The 20,175-nt window shown below is 41.2% G+C and overlaps 4 protein-coding genes across 8 annotated transcripts; 2 read left to right on the top strand and 2 right to left on the bottom strand.

Annotated features, from left to right (window-relative positions):
- Positions 1 to 7,385: 7,385 nt before the first annotated feature.
- On the bottom strand, positions 7,386 to 11,467 carry LOC137574850 (protein lag-3). Of its 4 annotated transcripts, none has more exons than XM_068287299.1 (4): positions 11,224 to 11,465; positions 10,591 to 10,725; positions 8,168 to 8,800; positions 7,386 to 8,093 (listed from the first exon to the last, which is right to left on the bottom strand). In XM_068287299.1, the coding sequence occupies exons 1-4, from the start codon at positions 11,339 to 11,341 to the stop codon at positions 7,690 to 7,692; spliced, it is 1,290 nt and encodes a 429-aa protein (XP_068143400.1). In that variant the 5' UTR covers positions 11,342 to 11,465; the 3' UTR covers positions 7,386 to 7,689. The 4 variants fall into 4 exon arrangements, with proteins under 4 accessions (XP_068143400.1, XP_068143399.1, XP_068143401.1 ...); XM_068287298.1 differs by lacking the exons at positions 7,386 to 8,093; positions 8,168 to 8,800 and adding exons at positions 9,005 to 9,506; positions 9,586 to 10,230 and having other exon boundaries at positions 11,224 to 11,467; XM_068287301.1 differs by lacking the exons at positions 7,386 to 8,093; positions 8,168 to 8,800 and adding exons at positions 10,024 to 10,230; positions 10,300 to 10,349 and having other exon boundaries at positions 11,224 to 11,467.
- Positions 11,468 to 11,544: 77 nt separating this feature from the next.
- JTBR (jumping translocation breakpoint protein JTBR) lies at positions 11,545 to 12,370 on the top strand. Its single transcript, XM_068287316.1, has one exon. The coding sequence runs from the start codon at positions 11,681 to 11,683 to the stop codon at positions 12,143 to 12,145; it is 465 nt and encodes a 154-aa protein (XP_068143417.1). The 5' UTR covers positions 11,545 to 11,680; the 3' UTR covers positions 12,146 to 12,370.
- Positions 12,371 to 12,476: 106 nt separating this feature from the next.
- Patj (patj crumbs cell polarity complex component) lies at positions 12,477 to 16,175 on the bottom strand. Of its 2 annotated transcripts, XM_068287293.1 has the most exons (3): positions 16,132 to 16,175; positions 14,250 to 16,074; positions 12,477 to 14,192 (listed from the first exon to the last, which is right to left on the bottom strand). In XM_068287293.1, the coding sequence occupies exons 2-3, from the start codon at positions 15,783 to 15,785 to the stop codon at positions 13,122 to 13,124; spliced, it is 2,607 nt and encodes an 868-aa protein (XP_068143394.1). In that variant the 5' UTR covers positions 15,786 to 16,074; positions 16,132 to 16,175; the 3' UTR covers positions 12,477 to 13,121. The 2 variants fall into 2 exon arrangements, with proteins under 2 accessions (XP_068143394.1, XP_068143393.1); XM_068287292.1 differs by having other exon boundaries at positions 14,250 to 16,163.
- A 698-nt stretch (positions 16,176 to 16,873) lies between these two features.
- l(3)04053 (lethal (3) 04053) lies at positions 16,874 to 19,960 on the top strand. The gene is given in 5 exon segments (XM_068287294.1): positions 16,874 to 17,568; positions 17,570 to 17,795; positions 17,869 to 18,737; positions 18,808 to 19,058; positions 19,138 to 19,960. Coding segments are annotated over 5 exon segments (2,061 nt in total). The 5' UTR covers positions 16,874 to 17,019; the 3' UTR covers positions 19,304 to 19,960.
- The last annotated feature ends 215 nt before the right edge of the window (positions 19,961 to 20,175 follow it).

Genomic DNA, 20,175 nt, shown 5'->3' with positions numbered 1-20,175 from the left:
GCCAAAAGATTCGAATCATCAAGGACTATAGTTGGTGCAAAGGACATGGTGATAGTCCTTCGGAGAGCGGAGATATCAAGGATTTTGTGGTTTTCTTCTGTTTTTTTGGCCACTTGGCTCAATTCAAAACAGAAAAAAAGCTCAAAGTCGATCTTTTGAAGGACGATTTTGATGTCCTTTTTCCAGATGGATGTCCTTGTACATGCGACTCGATTGACATCACCTGATCCTGGAATATCCTTCGGATAGCTGAGAAATATGACGTTTTTTATGCAATTGCATGCTTATTTAAATGTAAATTTTATGTAGCATACTTTAAGGGTGAATAATATGAATTTTTTAAAAAAGTGTTGCCTACTTATTTGGGGTAAAAAAGGAATGTCAAATATTTCGAGTATCCTTTGGAGGATCAGGACGAAATTGGTGTCAAACGAATCCTTTCACAAAGGACAATAATCTGTTACAAGGACATCTCAGAAGTCCTGCCAGGAGCCGAGATATTAAGGATTTTATGTTTTTTCGGATTTTGTTGCATACTTTTAGGCGTTTGAGCTTGTGCGACACCGAAATAAATTTGTGTTGCATACTTTTAGGCGTTTGAGCGTGTGGGGTACAAAAATTAAAATCTGCTGCATACTTTTAGGCTGCATACCACACGCTTAAACGCCTAAAAGTATGCAACACAAATTTATTTTGGTACCCCACACGCTCAAACGCCTAAAAGTATGCAACACAAATTTATTTCGGTGGAGTTCCTTTTTTGGAGCCTCCAAGATCAGGACTATCGATCTGCATTCAAGGATTTCCATTATCCTTCCAAAAATATCGCTCGAATTTTTGTAAGGGGGGACGTCAGAAAAATGGCAAAAAAGTGACAAAAAACTACAAATGTCCTTATAACTCGGTCATTTAAAGGACGATCAGGATGTCCTTTGGTCAGATTGTAGTTCTTGATGATCCGCATCGACTGACACTATCAGATCCTGAAATGTCCTTCGGGAAGCTGAGATAAAAGGACCTTTTTGTTTATGACAAAATGGCGAATATCTCGCGAGTCCTTTGAAGGATCAGGACGAAAAATGTGCCCAAACATTCCAATAATTGAGGACTATAGTTGGTGCAAAGGACATCCCGATAGTCCTTCGGGGAGCTGAGATATTAAGGATTTTGTAGTTTTCTCCAGATTTTTTCATCTTTTGCTTGAATTTGGAACTTAGAAAAAATTGCATTAAATTTGGGACTTGGAAAAAATTACAAGTTAAAAAAAACATAAAAGTGCTAATAACTCGGCAGTTTTAAGGATGAGCGGGATGTCCTTGGGCCAGATGGAAGTCCTTTTTCAAGCGCGTCGACTGACATTACCATGTCCTGGAATGTCCTTTAAATAGCTGCAAAAAAGGTCCTTTTCAGAAAATTGCATGTCCTGCATCCTTAGACGACCCCAATTTTTTTTGATGCCAATCGATAGAGATCATCAATGACTTTCTAGGAAATCATGTCCTTTCGTCCTGCGCCAAGATTTGAGGATTCTAGAGCTAAAAAACGTAAAAAGGATAATTTTCTCGAGGCCATATCTCGGCAGGACATTGATCGATTTCGCCAGGACATCCTTTTTTGGAGCCTCCAGGATCAGGACTATCGATCTGCATTCAAGGATTTCCATTATCCTTCCAAAAATATCGCTCGAATTTTTGTAAGGGGGAGGTCAGAAAAATGGCAAAAAAGTGACAAAAATCCACAAATGTCCTTATAACTCGGTCATTTAAAGGACGATCAGGATGTCCTTTGGTCAGATTGTAGTCATTGTTAATCCGCATCGACTGACAGTATCAGATCCTGTAATGTCCTTCGGGAAGCTGAGATAAAAGGACTTTTTTGTATAAAGAAAAATGGGATATAACTCGCGAGTCCTTTGAAAGATCAGGACGAATCTGATGCCAAAAGATTCGAATCATCAAGGACTATAGTTGGTGCAAAGGACATGGTGATAGTCCTTCGGAGAGCGGAGATATCAAGGATTTTGTGGTTTTCTTCTGTTTTTTGGCCACTTGGCTCAATTCAAAACAGAAAAAAAGCTCAAAGTCGATCTTTTGAAGGACGATTTTGATGTCCTTTTTCCAGATGGATGTCCTTGTACATGCGACTCGATTGACATCACCTGATCCTGGAATATCCTTCGGATAGCTGAGAAATATGACGTTTTTTATGCAATTGCATGCTTATTTAAATGTAAATTTTATGTAGCATACTTTAAGGGTGAATAATATGAATTTTTTAAAAAAGTGTTGCCTACTTATTTGGGGTAAAAAAGGAATGTCAAATATTTCGAGTATCCTTTGGAGGATCAGGACGAAATTGGTGTCAAACGAATCCTTTCACAAAGGACAATAATCTGTTACAAGGACATCTCAGAAGTCCTGCCAGGAGCCGAGATATTAAGGATTTTATGTTTTTTCGGATTTTGTTGCATACTTTTAGGCGTTTGAGCTTGTGCGACACCGAAATAAATTTGTGTTGCATACTTTTAGGCGTGTGGGGTACAAAAACTAAAATCTGCTGCATACTTTTAGGCTGCATACCACACGCTTAAACGCCTAAAAGTATGCAACACAAATTTATTTTGGTACCCCACACGCTCAAACGCCTAAAAGTATGCAACACAAATTTATTTCGGTGCCGCACAAGCTCAAACGCCTAAAAGTATGCAACAAAATCCGAAAAAACATAAAATCCTTAATATCTCGGCTCCTGGCAGGACTTCTGAGATGTCCTTGTAACAGATTATTGTCCTTTGTGAAAGGATTCGTTTGACACCAATTTCGTCCTGATCCTCCAAAGGATACTCGAAATATTTGACATTCCTTTTTTACCCCAAATAAGTAGGCAACACTTTTTTAAAAAATTCATATTATTCACCCTTAAAGTATGCTACATGAAATTTACATTTAAATAAACATGCAATTGCATAAAAAACGTCATATTTCTCAGCTATCCGAAGGATATTCCAGGATCAGGTGATGTCAATCGAGTCGCATGTACAAGGACATCCATCTGGAAAAAGGACATCAAAATCGTCCTTCAAAAGATCGACTTTGAGCTTTTTTTCTGTTTTGAATTGGGCCAAGTGGCCAAAAAAACAGAAGAAAACCACAACATCCTTGATATCTCCGCTCTCCGAAGGACTATCACCATGTCCTTTGCACCAACTATAGTCCTTGATGATTCGAATCTTTTGGCATCAGATTCGTCCTGATCCTTCAAAGGACTCGCGAGTTATATCCCATTTTTCTTTATACAAGAAAGTCCTTTTATCTCAGCTTCCCGAAGGACATTCCAGGATCTGATACTGTCAGTCGATGCGGATCAACAATGACTACAATCTGACCAAAGGACATCCTGATCGTCCTTTAAATGACCGAGTTATAAGGACATTTGTGGATTTTTGTCACTTTTTTGTCATTTTTCTGACCTCCCCCCTTACAAAAATTCGAGCGATATTTTTGGAAGGATAATGGAAATCCTTGAATGCAGATCGATAGTCCTGATCCTGGAGGCTCTAAAAAAGGATGTCCTGGCGAAATCGATCAATGTCCTGCCGAGATATGGCCTCGAGAAAATTATCCTTTTTACGTTTTTTAGCTCTAGAATCCTCAAATCTTGGCGCAGGACGAAAGGACATGATTTCCTAGAAAGTCATTGATGATCTCTATCGATTGGCATCAAAAAAACTTGGGGTCGTCTAAGGATGCAGGACATGCAATTTTCTGAAAAGGACCTTTTTTGCAGCTATTTAAAGGACATTCCAGGACATGGTAATGTCAGTCGACGCGCTTGAAAAAGGACTTCCACCTGGCAAAAGGACATCCCGCTCATCCTTAAAACTGCCGAGTTATTAGCACTTTTATGTTTTTTTAACTTGTTATTTTTTGCAAATCCCAAATCTAATGCAATTTTTTCTAAGTCCCAAATTCAAGCAAAAGATGAAAAAATCTGGAGAAAACTACAAAATCCTTAATATCTCAGCTCTCCGAAGGACTATCGGGATGTCCTTTGCACCAACTATAGTCCTTGATGATTCGAATCTTTTGGCATCAGATTCGTCCTAATCCTTCAAAGGACTCGCGAGTTATATCCCATTTTTCTTTATACAAAAAAGTCCTTTTATCTCAGCTTCCCGAAGGACATTCCAGGATCTGATACTGTCAGTCGATGCGAATCAACAATGACTACAATCTGACCAAAGGACATCCTGATCGTCCTTTAAATGACCGAGTTATAAGGACATTTGTGGATTTTTGTCACTTTTTTGCCATTTTTCTGACCTCCCCCCTTACAAAAATTCGAGCGATATTTTTGGAAGGATAATGGAAATCCTTGAATGCAGATCGATAGTCCTGATCCTGGAGGCTCCAAAAAATGATGTCCTGGTGAAATTGATCAATGTCCTGGCGAGATATGGCCTCGAGAATATTATCCCTTTTACGTTTTTTAGCTCTAGAATCCACAAATCCTGGCGCAGGACGAAAGGACATGGTTTCCTAGAATGTCCTTGAAGGTCTCTATCGATTGACATCAAAAAAACTTGGGGTCGTCTAAGGATGCAGGACATGTTATTTTCTGAAAAGGACCTTTTAGCAGCTATTTAAAGGACATTCCAGGACATGGTAATGTCAGTCGACGCGCATGAACAAGGACTTCCATCTGGCCCAAGGACATCCCGCTCATCCTTAAAACTACCGAGTTATGAGTAGTTTTCTGTTTTTTTGACTTTTAATTTATTCCAAGTCCCAAATTGAATGAAAAGATCCAAAAAGCTGCAGAAAACCACAAAATCCTTAATATCTCAGCTCTCCGAAGGACTCATTCGAGCAATATTTTTGGAAGGATATTGAAAATCCTTGAATGCAGATCGATAGTCCTGATCCTGGAGGCTCCAAAAAATGATGTCTTGGTGAAATCGATCAATGTCCTGGCGAGATATGGCCTCGAGAATATTATCCCTTTTACGTTTTTTAGCTCTAGAATCTACAAATTGTGCGGCAGGACGAAAGGACATGGTTTCCAAGAAAGTCCTTGATGATCTCTTTTGATTGGCATATTTGAAAGCAATCTTTAAAGTTACATTGAAATGTTTGATACAAAGTTAATACAATTATTAAAAGTTCCAACATTTCTTGCCGCATTTGTAAGTCTGGGAATTTAGTTTCTTAATTGAGTTTTAAAGTTTCTGTTGATATTCAAGAAGAATCAATTATAATTTGATTAACTCAATGGGCCTTGAACCCACTTTGTATTGGAAATTACTTTGATTTATTGAAAATCCAGTAAGTTGTAATTATTTTCGATTCGTGACGCGAATACTCAATTGGAATAATGTTCTCTAGAAGCTAGATATGGAGGATTTACGATATAAATGTATACTACCTACTTATGTAGCTGACAAATCGCATTGCCTTCAGATCTTCTCAAATCAATCAATCTTCATCTCTTTTATCGCTTTGCCCCTGTTAGCCCATATAAAGTTACAACAATTTCAATGAATTAAACATGAACCATGGAGGCAGCTACCAAGCTTTAGCGACTTATGTACAGACCTGAGAAGCGGTCGCAGCCTCCAGTTTGAAAGATCGGGCATTGTTTTTGTTGCAACTGTCATAATTTATATATCAACTGGCCACCACCGCTGCCACCTTCAAGTATTATTGGCAATAGTAGCAGTTGAGTCTGTCAACTCAAACCCGATCGGCCTATAAAATGAAGGCGTATGCTAAACAAATATCGAATGTAAGTTGACAGACATACATATACTTTGTATTTGTATTCAGTTTATTCGATGATATTGAACGCTTGACTGAATGCAGTGAAAAAGATATGGACAGAACTTGGGGAACGTGGAACTGCGTGAAACTGTGAGTGAACTGGCCGCAAAAAGTCACAGCCAATAACCCAACTCAATGCCTTTCGGAACACACAATGTTTTAATGAGCACATGTCCATTTATCTTTATTAGGAATGGCAATTGGCAACGTTTCAGAGATAACAGACAAACGGCTTGAGCTTAAGTTTGTTGATGGCAAAGGAGAGTACAGGAACAATGTGTGGCATGCCGATGGCGATGGCGAAGGAGGGAGTGGGTGGAGGGAGCTTTTGACTTGACTTCATTTTGTAATATGTTTTAACCCTGATACGCTCATTTAAGTTATTAATTTATGTAACAACACATTTCTCGAACACGATTTCTAAATTGTTCTCAAAGCACTTTGCATTTTTCACTCACTCACTTATTGAATGCAATAATTTATAAATAAATTGTATTGATTACATACATTATAATAATAATAATAATACAAATAATCAAAAGAATAAAATGTGGCGCAAAGCCAAAGCAATTTCTTGCTTAATTAATAAAATGTTAATTCATTTGATCAGGTTGCCAGCATTTAGTAGGTATATACATATATACATATATTTCCCACTTTGGCATTGCTCTGACAAGAGTCAAGTTCAATTTGAAATTCAATCGCAAGGTTCATCAGACACTGGAACCAATTTGACAGACAAAAAAAAAGAAAAAAAAAAGATGGAATTATTAGCATGATTTTGCCAATAAGCTTCCATTATACGGGGTACTCACTCCGTCACTCAGTCACTCAGTCAGTCAGTCAGTCAGCATTGAGCGTATCAGATTTGATTGAACAGTTAATTAATGATCTTGTGGCGGGATGAAGCGGGGGCCCAGCTGGATTAGCGACAAGTACAAGCCCATAGATGCTGCAAGGGGTATGGCCAATACAAATACAAATATATTTATATGTACAGCCTCGGGCTGCAAATTAATCAACGCATAAGAAGTCTACATAGAATTCAAAACCGGGCAAGCGTGGGTGTCTAGACTTTTAGATTGATATATGTATGTATACAAACACCTATATTGATTTATGTGTGTTTGGGTGTGTGTGTGTGTGTGTGTGTGTGTAAGCGGATTCTGAAAGGAGTTTGCCAAAGAGATTATCAATTTAAACCAAACACAAGGTCAATGAAATATCTGTTTAAGCCATCAAACACGTTAACTGCGAAATACAACACAAACTAATTTTACTTTGCTTTACCAAAATCTCAGCCAAATGTCAGCAGTTATTACTCAATTCTTCAGTTATCTATAATTTATAGTCCTTTTAAGAACATCTTAAACTGCCCTCAATTGATTGGCTCCTTATGATAATTCATTCCGATAACCAGTTCAGCATTATTACCTTATGCAAATCCTCTCTGTCAGTCAAGTCCACTGTCAGGGCAGGGCAAATGAACTTGAGAGCTGAAAATAACCTTAACATCTTATTTATAGGTATATATACCGGTTTTGTTTTCTTTTCAAAATTAGAACATATTTTTCCTCATTTTTTAATATTTTTCTGTATATTAGCATAACAAAGACAAAAAAAAAAACATCATAATAATAATAAAGGAAAAATGCATTTCCCGATAAAAATAAAACAAAAGGATTTGCACACAGACACACACACACACACACATACAGGCAGACATACACACATTTAACATAGATAGACAATGAAGAAAAATTAGAAAAAATTGGGAATTTTAAAACAAACAAGGAGGAGGAAAGTAAAGGACAAAAGAAAGAAAAGAAAACCGATTTTGGCAAGCACCGCACAGCAATCAGCCCAAGGCCTAATCCTGTTGCGTTGTTGTCTCCTCCAAATTGCAAAAGACATTACGCATCTTGTCTAGATCTGGCGGCGCTGTATCCGGATTACGTATCCACATTATATAGGCTTGCTTATCGGTACGTGTCAATGGCTTGAAATTGCGCGGATTCTGTGCCTCCTCGTCTTGCAATTTGGAATTGTAGCGTGCATAGAGAAAGATGCGATAGCGCCAATTGTCAAATGTCTGCTTCCATTCGGTGACATGTTTGACAGCACCTTGGGGCACGGCATTCAACAGATTGGCCAGCTTCAACCAATAGGGATCAAGAACTGGATCATTGCGACGATGATCATTGATACACTGATGTTGTTGCAGAAAATGAACGTAGAGCTCCTTTTGCCGCTTGGACATGCGCTCTTTGCGTTCTGGAATATTCAGAGAGTGATAGGTGATTAGACTAAGGGGTTGAGGGGAGGCTCTTGAGATGGTAGATACTTACGTCGAATGTTATTGGTTCCACTGGTGCCTATGGCTAGGCCAACTCCCACTGCTGACTGCTGTTGTTGCTGGTGATGGAATTGTTGCTGCTGATGAAGTTGATTCTGTTGCTCCTGTTGCTGTTGCTGGAGTAAGGCCAAATGCTGTTGTTGCTGCTGCAAATTCTGATGCTGTTGTTGCTGTTGCAACATATACTCATGATGCTGCTGCTGTTGATGTTGATGCAAATGATGATGCGATGTTGGAGGCTGATTAGGCGGCAATGGCACTATTAGAGGCAGCGACGGCGGTGACATTTGTTGCTGCTCCAATTGCGGTGAATCTGGCAGCTCATCCTGGGTATCATAGTCCATTTTCGGTGTACACGCCTCATAGGCTGGCATACCAAGTTCAGCCGATGCAGCGCCACTGCTGGCCTTATCGATGCGATATTTCATTGCCTCTTCGGGCTCCTCATCATCATCATTACACGGAGGCAGTGGTAATGTGGGTGTTGTTGCAGCCTCCACCACACTGTTCACTTGGCACAAATTTGTTGGCTCTTCGGGAGGCGTCGGTGAATCACTGAGTATTTTTTGGGCTCCACAACGGCACTGTGGATGAAGCACATAACTGTCCAAGGCGGCATCGTAAACTGCAAGACAACAAAAACAAGCAAAAACAAATGAATAAACAACAATTATTAGAAAAACAGATTTCCTAAGATTATTAACCTAGCAAACGCATTGAAAATTACAATTGGTTTCTTTTTGTTTTTCAGTTTTTTTTTTTTTTTTCATTTGTTTTTCAGTTTTTTTTTTTTTTTTTTCATTTGTTTTTTAGCTTAAAATTTAATGTATTTTGCGCTAACAATATTTAAAGTACACATTGTCTCATATTCTATCTTTCTTCCATTTTCCATTTGCACAGTTGCCGTTTAAAAATTTAATAATCATAACTATTAGTGGCCGTCGTGGTCTCATCCAGCGGCACAAACATATCCATTTTTTCATAATCCTGCGGTGCTATATGCTTATGACTTGTCCACATCGCATATGCCTTCTGATCGGTGGCTGTCAATGGCTTGAAATTCTTCTGATCACTTGTCTCTGACATGCTCAATTTGGAGTTATAGCGCGTATACATAAATATGCGATAGCGCCAGGCATCAAATGTTTGCTTCCAATCCTCTACATTCTTCACAGCTCCCTGAGGTACGCTATTAAGCATATGAGCCAACTTGGCCCACAATGGTTCGGTGAGTCCATCGTGTCGGCGATGATTCGATAACATGCATGGATTCTCCTCAAAGAATTTCACATAAAGCTCTTTTTGATCCTTTGACATCCGTTCGCCGCGCTCTATACGAATGAGAAAGAGATGGAATTAGTTTTCTAGTTGGCATACTTAGAGGGTCAAAGTTAATCCTGCCTCACTCACTTCGAAATCGACTCATAAGTCCCGGTGTATATGGTGGTTGCTGTGCGGGATTCGGTGCACTCATTGGTGGCAAACTATGCGTATAGTTGGGAAAGAATTGCTGCTGACCCGGCAGCGTATGCTGCAGTATGGCATTTTGTTGCTGCTGCCCTTGTTGCTGCTGATTCTGAGCCTGATGCATATTCTGTTGCTGTTGGCTATGCAAACTCTGCTGTTGTTGATGCTGATGATGCGCTCGTGCTGCTCTTTCCGCTTGCGATTCAGCCTCCGCTTTGGGTATAATATCCATGGGATCTATTGATTGTGTTAAGGACTCTGGTGTACGCTCTGCGTAGTTTTGTGTTAGCCTTAATTTTTGTGAGCTATCCGCAAGCTCTGAACCAGAATTATTTGTATGCTGTTCCAGCGGAGAATCCACTGGCTCATGGCACACAACCATGGCGGGCGATTGGGGCTGTGAAGTGGGCGGTGCTACATATTCCGGATGTGTATGATGCGATGAGCTTTCATTCGATCGCTGTGGCAGTGGCACATGATGGGCTGAAGGATGTTGCTGCTGTTGCTGCTGCTTTAAAGCAGCCGCCATTGATGAGGAACAGGAGGGCTCATATGAGAGCAACTCCTTGGCATGACCATCGTCCAGAGCTGCAATGAGTGAGCAATTTTACAATTTGGGTTTTTATTACAAATGGGCGAAATTCGAATAGGACTTACAAGCAAGAAAAGCACGTTTACGGGCCTGCTGCGTCTATAGTATATATTTTCTATATATATGTACACACAACAGATTTGAGAATCAATCTCTATATATGTATGTATATGTATCTATATAGGTTACAAAATATTTGGGGATTCTCTCTTTCTCTTATACGCTAACAACAAAACGCGGGGCTTAGTAATACATAATGTCAATACGGGACTACAGGAAGAGAGTTTTTTGTGTTTCGGTTGGGTTGGGGGGGGGAAATGGTAGGATTTTTTGTTCTTTTTTATTTACGGATTTACCTTGACTGATTTCTATAACGAAATTGGTAAGGTCATGACGTTGGGCCAGATAGTGAAGCAACAGCTCATCGGGTATATTAAAGCCAATTTTCTTATTCCGAAACTCGAAATTATAGATGCCAAAAGCGGCACGCACTGTAAATGAAGAAGTAAACAAAACAAAAATAAAAACAATTAATTAAGTTTTCTTTTTTTACTACATAGCTATAGATGAAAGGATGTTTTTGAGGTGGAAATGTTCGCCTGTTGATCGGATCGAATCGGATGGTATCCACAACGTATCCAATTACACACATACAACGTTTAACCAGTGACAATTTGAATCTCCCACAACTAGTGAATCTTTGTATGTATGTGTGTATATAGTATTTGGTCTAGGTATAATATGTGGATATACATACACTTGAAGGCAATTAAGTTTTATGACCTGACCCCCCCCAATGAAGAGGCATCAAATACAAATGTATGTGCTAAGCGCTAGAGCTGCTGTTGCTGCTGGAGGAGCACAACACACTTACCCCCCACCCACCCCGGCACCCTCTTTCTCTCCCACACTATGCACCCCGCCAGCATACCCCACAACTAGCCACACGATAATAGTGCGCCACCCACCCCAAAAAGGTTGTCTCTTACCAACATTTTTCAAATCCCAAATATTTAGATTACGATTTTCCTCCGTTACGCCAATCATAAGTAATTTTTTCGTATCGCGAAATTGAAAAGGAATGATAATACCCGATCGTAAAACCATTTTTAATTCGCACAATTTTCACAGTTTTTCATCAAAATTTTCACGTTCTGCTTTGTGGCTGTCTTCCGTAATTGTTTTGGTCTCAGGTCGTCTCCCTCTCTCCACTCCTCTCCTCTCTCACTCTGTCTCACACTCTTGCTCACCCGTCACCCACTATCTCTCTCTCACTTTCACGTTCGTAAACAGCCCACATGTTTGGCATTTCTGACTTGCACACAGTTTGGTCACACTAGAAAATGAGATAACAAAAAGAGAATTCGAAAAAAACATCTTTAATTTATTAAACAAAAAAAAAAAAAACAAAAAACAATTTTAGTTATTTACCTACATACATACATAATGCTTGAGAACTGTCAACGACATCATATGGTCCTCGGACTGGGACTACTCACACTGGTCACCATTGTGGTCCTAATTGTTGAGTCCCGTTATGCAGCTGACGGCCTGGCCAGACGTCGTGAGCAACAGCAATTCGTCATAGAGAATAATTCAACGTGTTGGCAAAATGAACCATATACCATTATCCAGGAATGCCAGCCATGCTCCGAATTTGATATTGTCAGTCGGAGTCTGGGCGTCTGCATTCACACCCATTACAAGGAGGTGCTACGTTGTAAAAGTGGTGAAATTGTCACCAAAAGCTGTGATCGAGTCGCCCTCATTGAGCAACGAAATTTCATAAAATTCGAATCAATTGCATTTGTGATCGGTGTCCTTAGCTATCTGATAAGCTATGCCCGGGATCGGGTGTTATCGCGACGTACATATATGAAAATTGAAAGGCAACTAAATCGGGTGAAGTAGCCAAAAGAGAAGGGAGAAGGCGGAGGAGGAGGGCATCAGCAGTCAATCTCAAGGATACTCACATCTCTGTGTAGATACTTTAGTTTTATTTAGTTTCCGTCTGTTTTTTTTTTTTTTTTTTTTTTTCTTGTTTAAGTACAATTTAAATACCTTTGTTAAAATTCATATACTAATAAGAAATAATAATAATAATATAATATAATAATAAGGGGGACACAAAAAATATTGCATAGATTTCTTCCTCGTTTTTTTTTTTTTTTTTTTGATTTTGTGGCAGGGACGAAAGACGGAGAATCTGCTCTTTTTTGAGGGGTCTCAGAGCAGATCTGGGTCAATTAACACAATTTGGTGCTATAGTATGATATACTAATATATATATATAACATCTTGATCGATTTGATAACAATATATGTGTGTATGTATGTATATTCGAGGTATTCCCACAACTGAATTTTTGAAATATTTTGTGAATTTGCCTTAAGGATATGGAACAAAGACTTTGAATCAACTCGACACTTTAAAATTGAATGGAATATCCTTTCCTTTTTGTTAGGTAAGGTTTGGGAATCACTTCGTTTTACCTTTGGAATGATTAAACAAATATAACATTAACAATTTGATAGATAATAATAGAAATACTCTCTCTCTCTCCCCGTTCTCTTTAGTTGGGGGTTAAATATAATGATACAAAAAAATAAAATTCCTTTTCGAAAAAACAGAATACTAACAATCAGAAAAAAAATTGATAAATATTCTTATTTTCTATAGTTCCCCTCCTACTCCCTGGACAATTCGGATTGAGCCCTAGTTATATATGGATAAATGTCTGCAAATGCTTGGCTATCTTCTTATCGTTTCATTTTGCAGGCATTCAAAACACCTTCAACATAAAATAGTCAACTTAGTTGCAAGGAATAATACCCATTTAGGGATTGTCTGATATTAGCTGCAGAAATAGAAATACCCTTAATGCGGTTTAATTACGCCAATCTGGTATCAGATCGGGTTCTGCACCCTTGGCGGGTGTTGGCATTGCTGGTGGGGCCGCTGTGGGCAAGGCTGGCGGTGGCGATTGTTGGGCATCGAGAGTCTCCTCGCTGGTGGTGCTGGCATTGCTGCATGCCTTTAGCGAGTTATCCGTCATGGGCAGTGGTTTGGCCACACCAATGCGCACCACACCCTTGGGCGCTCCCTTAAGAGCCTGAACGGCCTGATCCAGAGATGCGTTCTCCAGATTGATAGAATTGACAAATAGCAAACGATCGCCGGGAATGAGACGACCATCCAATTGGGCCACTCCACCGGGCACCAATGAACGTATGACTATTAATGTATCATTAGGATCCAAGGGATCTTGATAATCCAGTATGGAAAAGCCCAATCCACGATCTCCTTTGACCAGTTCAATGATCTGTGGCTGTGATGACCACATGGCCAGACCAGTTAGAGGTTCCAATGATCGAGACTTTAATTTGTTAAATGAAGCGGCGGCTGCAGCAACGGAATCCGCATCGGCCACAGATCCTGCAGTGGCCAGACTGCCATCCGATTTAGCCTTCACAAGGCGATCGGAGGCAGGCAAGAGATTCTCAAAATTATTGGACAGTTTCTTCAGCGTGTCATCGCTGAAGGGCAACAGGGAAGAGTTAGATTTGCTTCTACCGCACACCATGCGCACATCCAATGGCAATTCCTTTAATATGGCCACAACTTCCAAATGATTCATGCCCAGCAATCGTTCGCCATTTACCTCGAGCAACTCATCGCCCGAGCGGAGCACTCCATTGACACCGACAGGCCCATCGGGAAGTATGGAACGTATATAATGATGAGGACGCACTTCCCGGCCCCCTTCCACATCGACAGTGCCTTCCAATGATATGCCCAAGCCGCCTACAGCGAATTTTTTAATTTGAGCCACAATAACCTCCACATCGGAGCCGACAATTTTTTGCCATTTACGTATGATTTCCGTTTCGACTTCGTCTGTGAGTTCCGGATCCGTGTAGTATTTGTGACGTGTGGTTATGAGACTGGAGTTCTTGGCCTGCAAAAAAAGATAAGAATATTAGGGGAATGTTACGAGGATAGAACCATGACCTACCTCTGCTTTATCCGCCAGCTGTACCACATCTGTGGGTATAATCTTAGTTTGTCCATCCAGGGAGTCTCGAACTGCCACCAGTTGTTTTCCAGCACCAAAACTGCTCAAAGTAGTCGTTGTGGTGGTTGCCGCCGATGGTGGAGGACTCATAAATGCTTCTGGAGCGGGCACAGTCTCATCTTCTGCGGGAATAAGGCCAGGCGATGGAGGCGACGGTGTTGGCATGGGGGCGCGGGATGGAGTGCCAGGAGCACTGGTGGATGGCAGTTGATCATTTGCGGCAATAGCCTGCTGTAGTTGCTCGTACTTTGGACCACGTAAATAGCGTTCCAATCTGAGATTCACCACCTGACCTGATTTCTTAAGCAACTCTACAGCCTGATGATTCGAATAGCCCTGCAGGGATTGACCATCAACCTCAATGATCCGATCATTAACGCGGATGCGCCCACTTAAATCAGCAGCCGATCCCGGCGAAACACTTTTTACAAATATCCCCGAAAGCTCTTCCTTTTCACACACATACCCCGCTATGGTGATGCCCAGACCATTGGCATCCTTTTTGAGCTCTACTTGCAACTTTTCAGTTTCCGGTAGAGCTAGCAATTCCTCCAAATCTATGCTGGGATCGATCAACATGGAAGTCTCGCCGCGATATACGAAACGATCATCCTCGGTGGTGGTTTGGGGCGTGGATGCAGTCGAACTCTCACCGAAAATCTCTGGATAGCCTGTGGATATCAGATATCTCTCCAGTTCGGCTGGATCGATAAGCACCCGGGTGGGAACAACTGCACTGCCCGCTGGCTCCAGGGCATACTGCGGAGTGGGCACATTCTGTTCCAAAGGACGAGCCACCACCAAGCGAACATGAGTGCCCGATTGGCGCAGCACAGCAGCCACTTGCTCCGATACCATTTCATGCAGATTAACATCACCGATTTGCAGAATATGATCGCCCGAACGCAGGCGTCCGTCCCTATCGGCCACACCACCAGGTAAAATGGTTTTAACTATAACTCCCGAGCTGCGTGCTCCAATGATACCAAAACCCAGGCCAGTGCCGTCATTAACCAATTCAATGGCCTGAATTTGGGCGTAGTCGGTGGCATATAAATCTGCTCCGCCACCGGCCTTTGAATTCTGACTCTGTGGTCGTGCCTGTTCGCCTTCGACATCTCCTTTATCCGGACTGCCTGGTGCCGAGTGTGTAGCTGATGAGGATTGTCGTCCATCATCGCCATAGTCATACATGACCTCTCCTCCATTAAGGCTTAAGACCAAATTTCCAGCGACATCTATATCAAAGTCCTGCGGCAACATGGACGGATGCTGACCTAATTGGGCATTTAGCTCAGACAGCGAATCCTGGACATGGACAATGGTCCGAAAAACCGGATCTTGCAGAATACCCAAAATCGTATTTAAACTCTCGGCAGTTTGCATTTGTAATTTCGGATCATCTGACTCTTCGATGCCCTTTTTCACAGCCTCGATTTGCTGCAGGGCGCTGGATATATCAGCACTGAGGTGCATCTTGTTGGTGTTGCTGTTGCAGTTGCTGGGTGTGGTCTGGGGTTTGGCCTAGCCACTGGAGCGTACGCTGTTATTTCCGTTGTTATTTGCGGGGGCAGGGGCCGTGTCCGTTTAGCTCCGTTTCTGTCTCTGTATGTGCCTTTGTGTGTCTGTGTGTGTGTAAGTACGTGTTGTTGGCACAGATTTTGTATTTTCCTTCTAATTTTCCCTTTACTCTCTCCCAGGGATCACCTTCACTTTCGGATAGTGGCGCCCTTGTTTTCAGTTGCTTCTCCTTCGAATTTGTTAACTTATTTATGAAAACGTAGAACACTGCATTGTATTTTTTTTATTGATTTTTAATTACCTGACTTAGTGATGGAAGCTTTTACGATTGTCATTCGATTGTCGATACCAACGAATTTACATAGATAACTATCGTAATTACTGAGTAAATATCGATAAAATGTTGTCATCTCGCTCGCTCCTACTACAGAGAAACAGCTGACTTTTAGAATACAAATAACTACATATATGTAACAAAATAAACATAGATTTTTACTTGGCAATGGCCTGAAGACTGCCTATAGGAGAAGGAGCCGATGATGGATGCGAAAATTAGTCTGCCGGAGTTGTCTATCAGGTGGTCTTGCGACTTATGCAGCCGTAACCTGTTTTCAACAACTAAATTTAGGTCCTGTTTTGTAAAAACATACACAATGTAACACTTTTTAATTATATTACAACTAAATGCTAAATTATTCAATAAAAGAAGAGTGAACGAATGAAAAAGAGCTGTTTATTTGGGAAAGTTGAAAGCAAAATGTACGCTTAGTCTGTGTGGAAGTGGGTTAAAAATCCATTATACCAGAAGCACTCACCTCACCAAAGGGAATTATTCTAAATGGGATAAATTGACTTCAAAAATCCAATGAAAAGCTCAAGCCAAAATAAAGCAGAAACGTTTTGGCTGGCAACAGAAAGTAGTTTGTGATTTGACTTGGCTAATACAACCATATGGGCCATGCGCAATTGAATTCCCCGCCAAATATGGCGACAGTTGCCACCGCCATGTCGATAACAATTATCGAAGGTAACATGTGTCATCACTAGACGTCGGCCTGGATAAATTTCAATTTTTTTTCTTCAGAAAAACGGAGGCCAATGCACTTTCGACGTAGTCAAATAGATTAAATTTGTTGTTATATACATTCTTGGGACTACTGATCCAGGAGTAGAGCTTCACAGAGCGTCAATGGCCAATGGCAACAATGGCAATACAGAGGATACGGTTAATCGACAAGAACAAGAGCAACAACAACAACATAGTGACCTGACAGGAGCAGGAGGTGTTGTTAGAGAGGGTGGCGGTGGCGGTGGCATTGAAGGAGGAGGAACTGAGCTAGCTGCAGATCTAGTTGGAGGCGGCGGCGATAGACAAATTAGGCTAGACAATGATGCCCTAACGAGCTCCCATGGCGGAGTGAATGATCTTGTTGCCGATTTATGTCTTAAGTCGGGTGTTATTGGTGGGGGCTATAGCAGCTATATGGATAACCGAGCTTGCACATCATCGTCCGCCTCATCTGTTGGTGGCGGAGCAGCGCCACCCTCATCATTTTCGTTTAAGCATTTTCTCAATAGTAGTGGAACAGTGACAGCTCCCTCCAGCACGGTTACATCTGTGGATACGGCAGTACAGACTTCAACAGGAGCCAGACCGAAGGTTCCGCAATCCGTTTCAGCATCGTATATGCAAGGAACTCCAGAGAATGGAGGTAGTGGTGGTGGCGGGGGGTGGTGCATCTTCTGCGTCCTCGAAAATGAAGCGTTCGCCACGTTTCAGTTCCTTTGACTCGCAGGCGAGTCTTGCGGAATATGCAGCATGTGGTTCAGGGCCTGGTATCACTGGAAGTCGTATCCATCGTCCTGATCTTCGTCTGCATCAAAACGAAGATTATGATGGCGATCATGTTGCTTTGTCACAAGTGCGCAATACCCGTCTCTATGATGAGCGGTTGGGAGACGATGGTAAGTGAATGTATGACTAAATGCTTAAAGGCACGAATCGTTAAACCTAAACGTTTTCAATTTATTTTGACAGATATTTTCCCATCGGCTGCTTCAAATTTACAGACATCAAGTTCGGGTCATACGCGATATGTGCCACGGTCTTATTCCAGCTACGATACGGCATGTTCCTCCTCATCAACGTCAATCGGATCATCGTCATCGCCACGTCGCCGTCCTTTATCTGGGAATCGGGACTTGCGACCGAATCGTTTGGTTTTAGCAGCTCCGCCTCCGAAATTGAAACTAGATTTGCCATTAGATATGGCGAAAACGAGTACAGCGAGCGGATCCTCCAATGGTGGTGGTGGTCTACCAGATTTTGTGCAAGACCATTTGCCTGATGGTGCACCCACTTGGTGCTCGCCACCGAATTCACCTTTAGGTGCTGCCGAGGCACCGCTTGATCGAGCAATCGGCGCCCTTTCCCTGCCTAGTGCTGCCCAAAGCTGTAGTTCTCTACCAGCTCCCCCAATAGGAGCATCGTGTTCCCTCTTTACAGCTCCCTGTGCCGTTTCATCATCTTCGGAGCTAGGAACTGGATCAACTGTGAAAATGCTGCCAGATTTCTTAGCCGATGGCCCTATCCTTCATTCGTCCCAACGTCTGGCCGATGTAGCCATCGGCTTACCTTTCAATTCAATGGACTCGCCACCGCCGCTCCAGCAGCAGCAGCAGCAACAACAACAGGAAGCAACAGCTGCTCTGCGGCTGGAAAATGAACGACTGCAGCGTGAATTGCAGGAATTGAGAGTGGAACTACAAGCGCAATCGAGACGAGCCCAGGATTCTGAGCAGCAGTTAATCCAACTGGTCGAGGCGCAACGACGACGAGAAGCCATGGCTAGTAGTGCAAATGCTCAGACTACCCAAAGATTAAGGCGTCAGGTGGTTCAACTAGAGGTAAACAAATATTTTCCACTTACTCTCAATTAACTTTTAATCCCAAAAATCTATTTTTTATCATTTGTAGGCCGAGCTTCTTTCTATTCGAGCCAGTGGAGGTGTGAATAGAAGCTCCTCAGATGGCGCTGTCGGTGGTACAGCTAGCCTGGAAGGCGTTGAAGGTGAAAGCATTGTTAACACTCCAGGAGGTGGCAGTATCAGCAATAGTGGTGCAAGTAGCTCTACAACAACAACAGCAACTACACGCCCTCCGTCCAGAACGCATCAATTATCAAGAGATTTACTGCGTGCAGCTGATAATGCCGAACAGAACTTAAGGTAAGTTTTCGTTTTTATTAATCAAAACTCTTCAAAATGTATTCAAATTGATTGATTATTGATTTCTTTCTTCATGTAGACAACTTCTGGCTGGTGTGGATAATCTCAGACAAATGGCTGCCAATTTGGAACAGCCGCCAGGAGTTCAGCAACAGCAGCAGCAGCAACAACAACAACAACAACAACAAAAATCGCAGTCAACATCAACGCCCAGAAGTCCTGATCCCTATACCGATTTTAACTAAACAACACAGCGTGACAGCCGAATCCCAACCCCCCGCCCCCCACTTTCCCACACCAGTCCACGAGGAAATCCCAGATCCTTGAAACAAATAATTATAGCCACTCTTTTAGCGCTTTATCTTTAGGTTCGTTTAGTTTTTAATGTCTCAATAAAATTTTTGGTTGCTTGGACGTGGATAAAATAAATAGAACCGATCTATATACACAAATGGGTAATAGCAGGATGTAAGATGTGAGATAGGCGATAAATCAAAGCGCAGAGCTGGTGATGCTGGTTGAATTAGTGAAGAGAAGTCTAGAGATGCCGGAACAAAGCATTATGTAATTCTTGTACTATGATAAATTTTAGCATACATAAACAAATATGTTGTACAAATATGTAACACAAAAAACAAAAAGCTACTGAAAATTGTAAATTAAAAAAACAAAAAAACGACAAACACACAACACAACACAAACATTTACATACATATATCATCTAAATCGAATCTGTGCATATTTCAGAGATCTACACAAATTCAATTAGATTGATACACACACACACACACTCAGAAACATAAGAAATATTTTTGTTTTAAGCAAATGCAAGAACAAACAAAACCCGTGCAACTTGTGTTGTTTTGTGCTTGAATAAAATTTACATATGGAAAAATCAAAAATATATATGAACTTTTTCTTCTTCTTCGTTCGTTTTGACACGATTTTCAGGAAACAAAACTCAATGGCAAAGTGTTCTTACTTACTCTGTTTGATTAGCATTACGAAAACTAAAAGATAAGCTAAATAATACATTTTTTTTATTATTATTATTATGATTTTGTTGTATTTACATGTTTTATCTTATTTCGTTTTAATCCCAACATAAAAAATAAAT

This window comes from Drosophila tropicalis, unplaced genomic scaffold, assembly GCF_018151085.1.
Source record: "Drosophila tropicalis isolate 14030-0801.00 unplaced genomic scaffold, ASM1815108v1 contig_463, whole genome shotgun sequence".
Lineage (NCBI taxonomy): Eukaryota > Metazoa > Arthropoda > Insecta > Diptera > Drosophilidae > Drosophila > Drosophila tropicalis.
The sequence above is the reverse complement of the archived record's forward strand: the minus strand, read 5'-3'. Positions and strand labels throughout refer to the sequence as shown.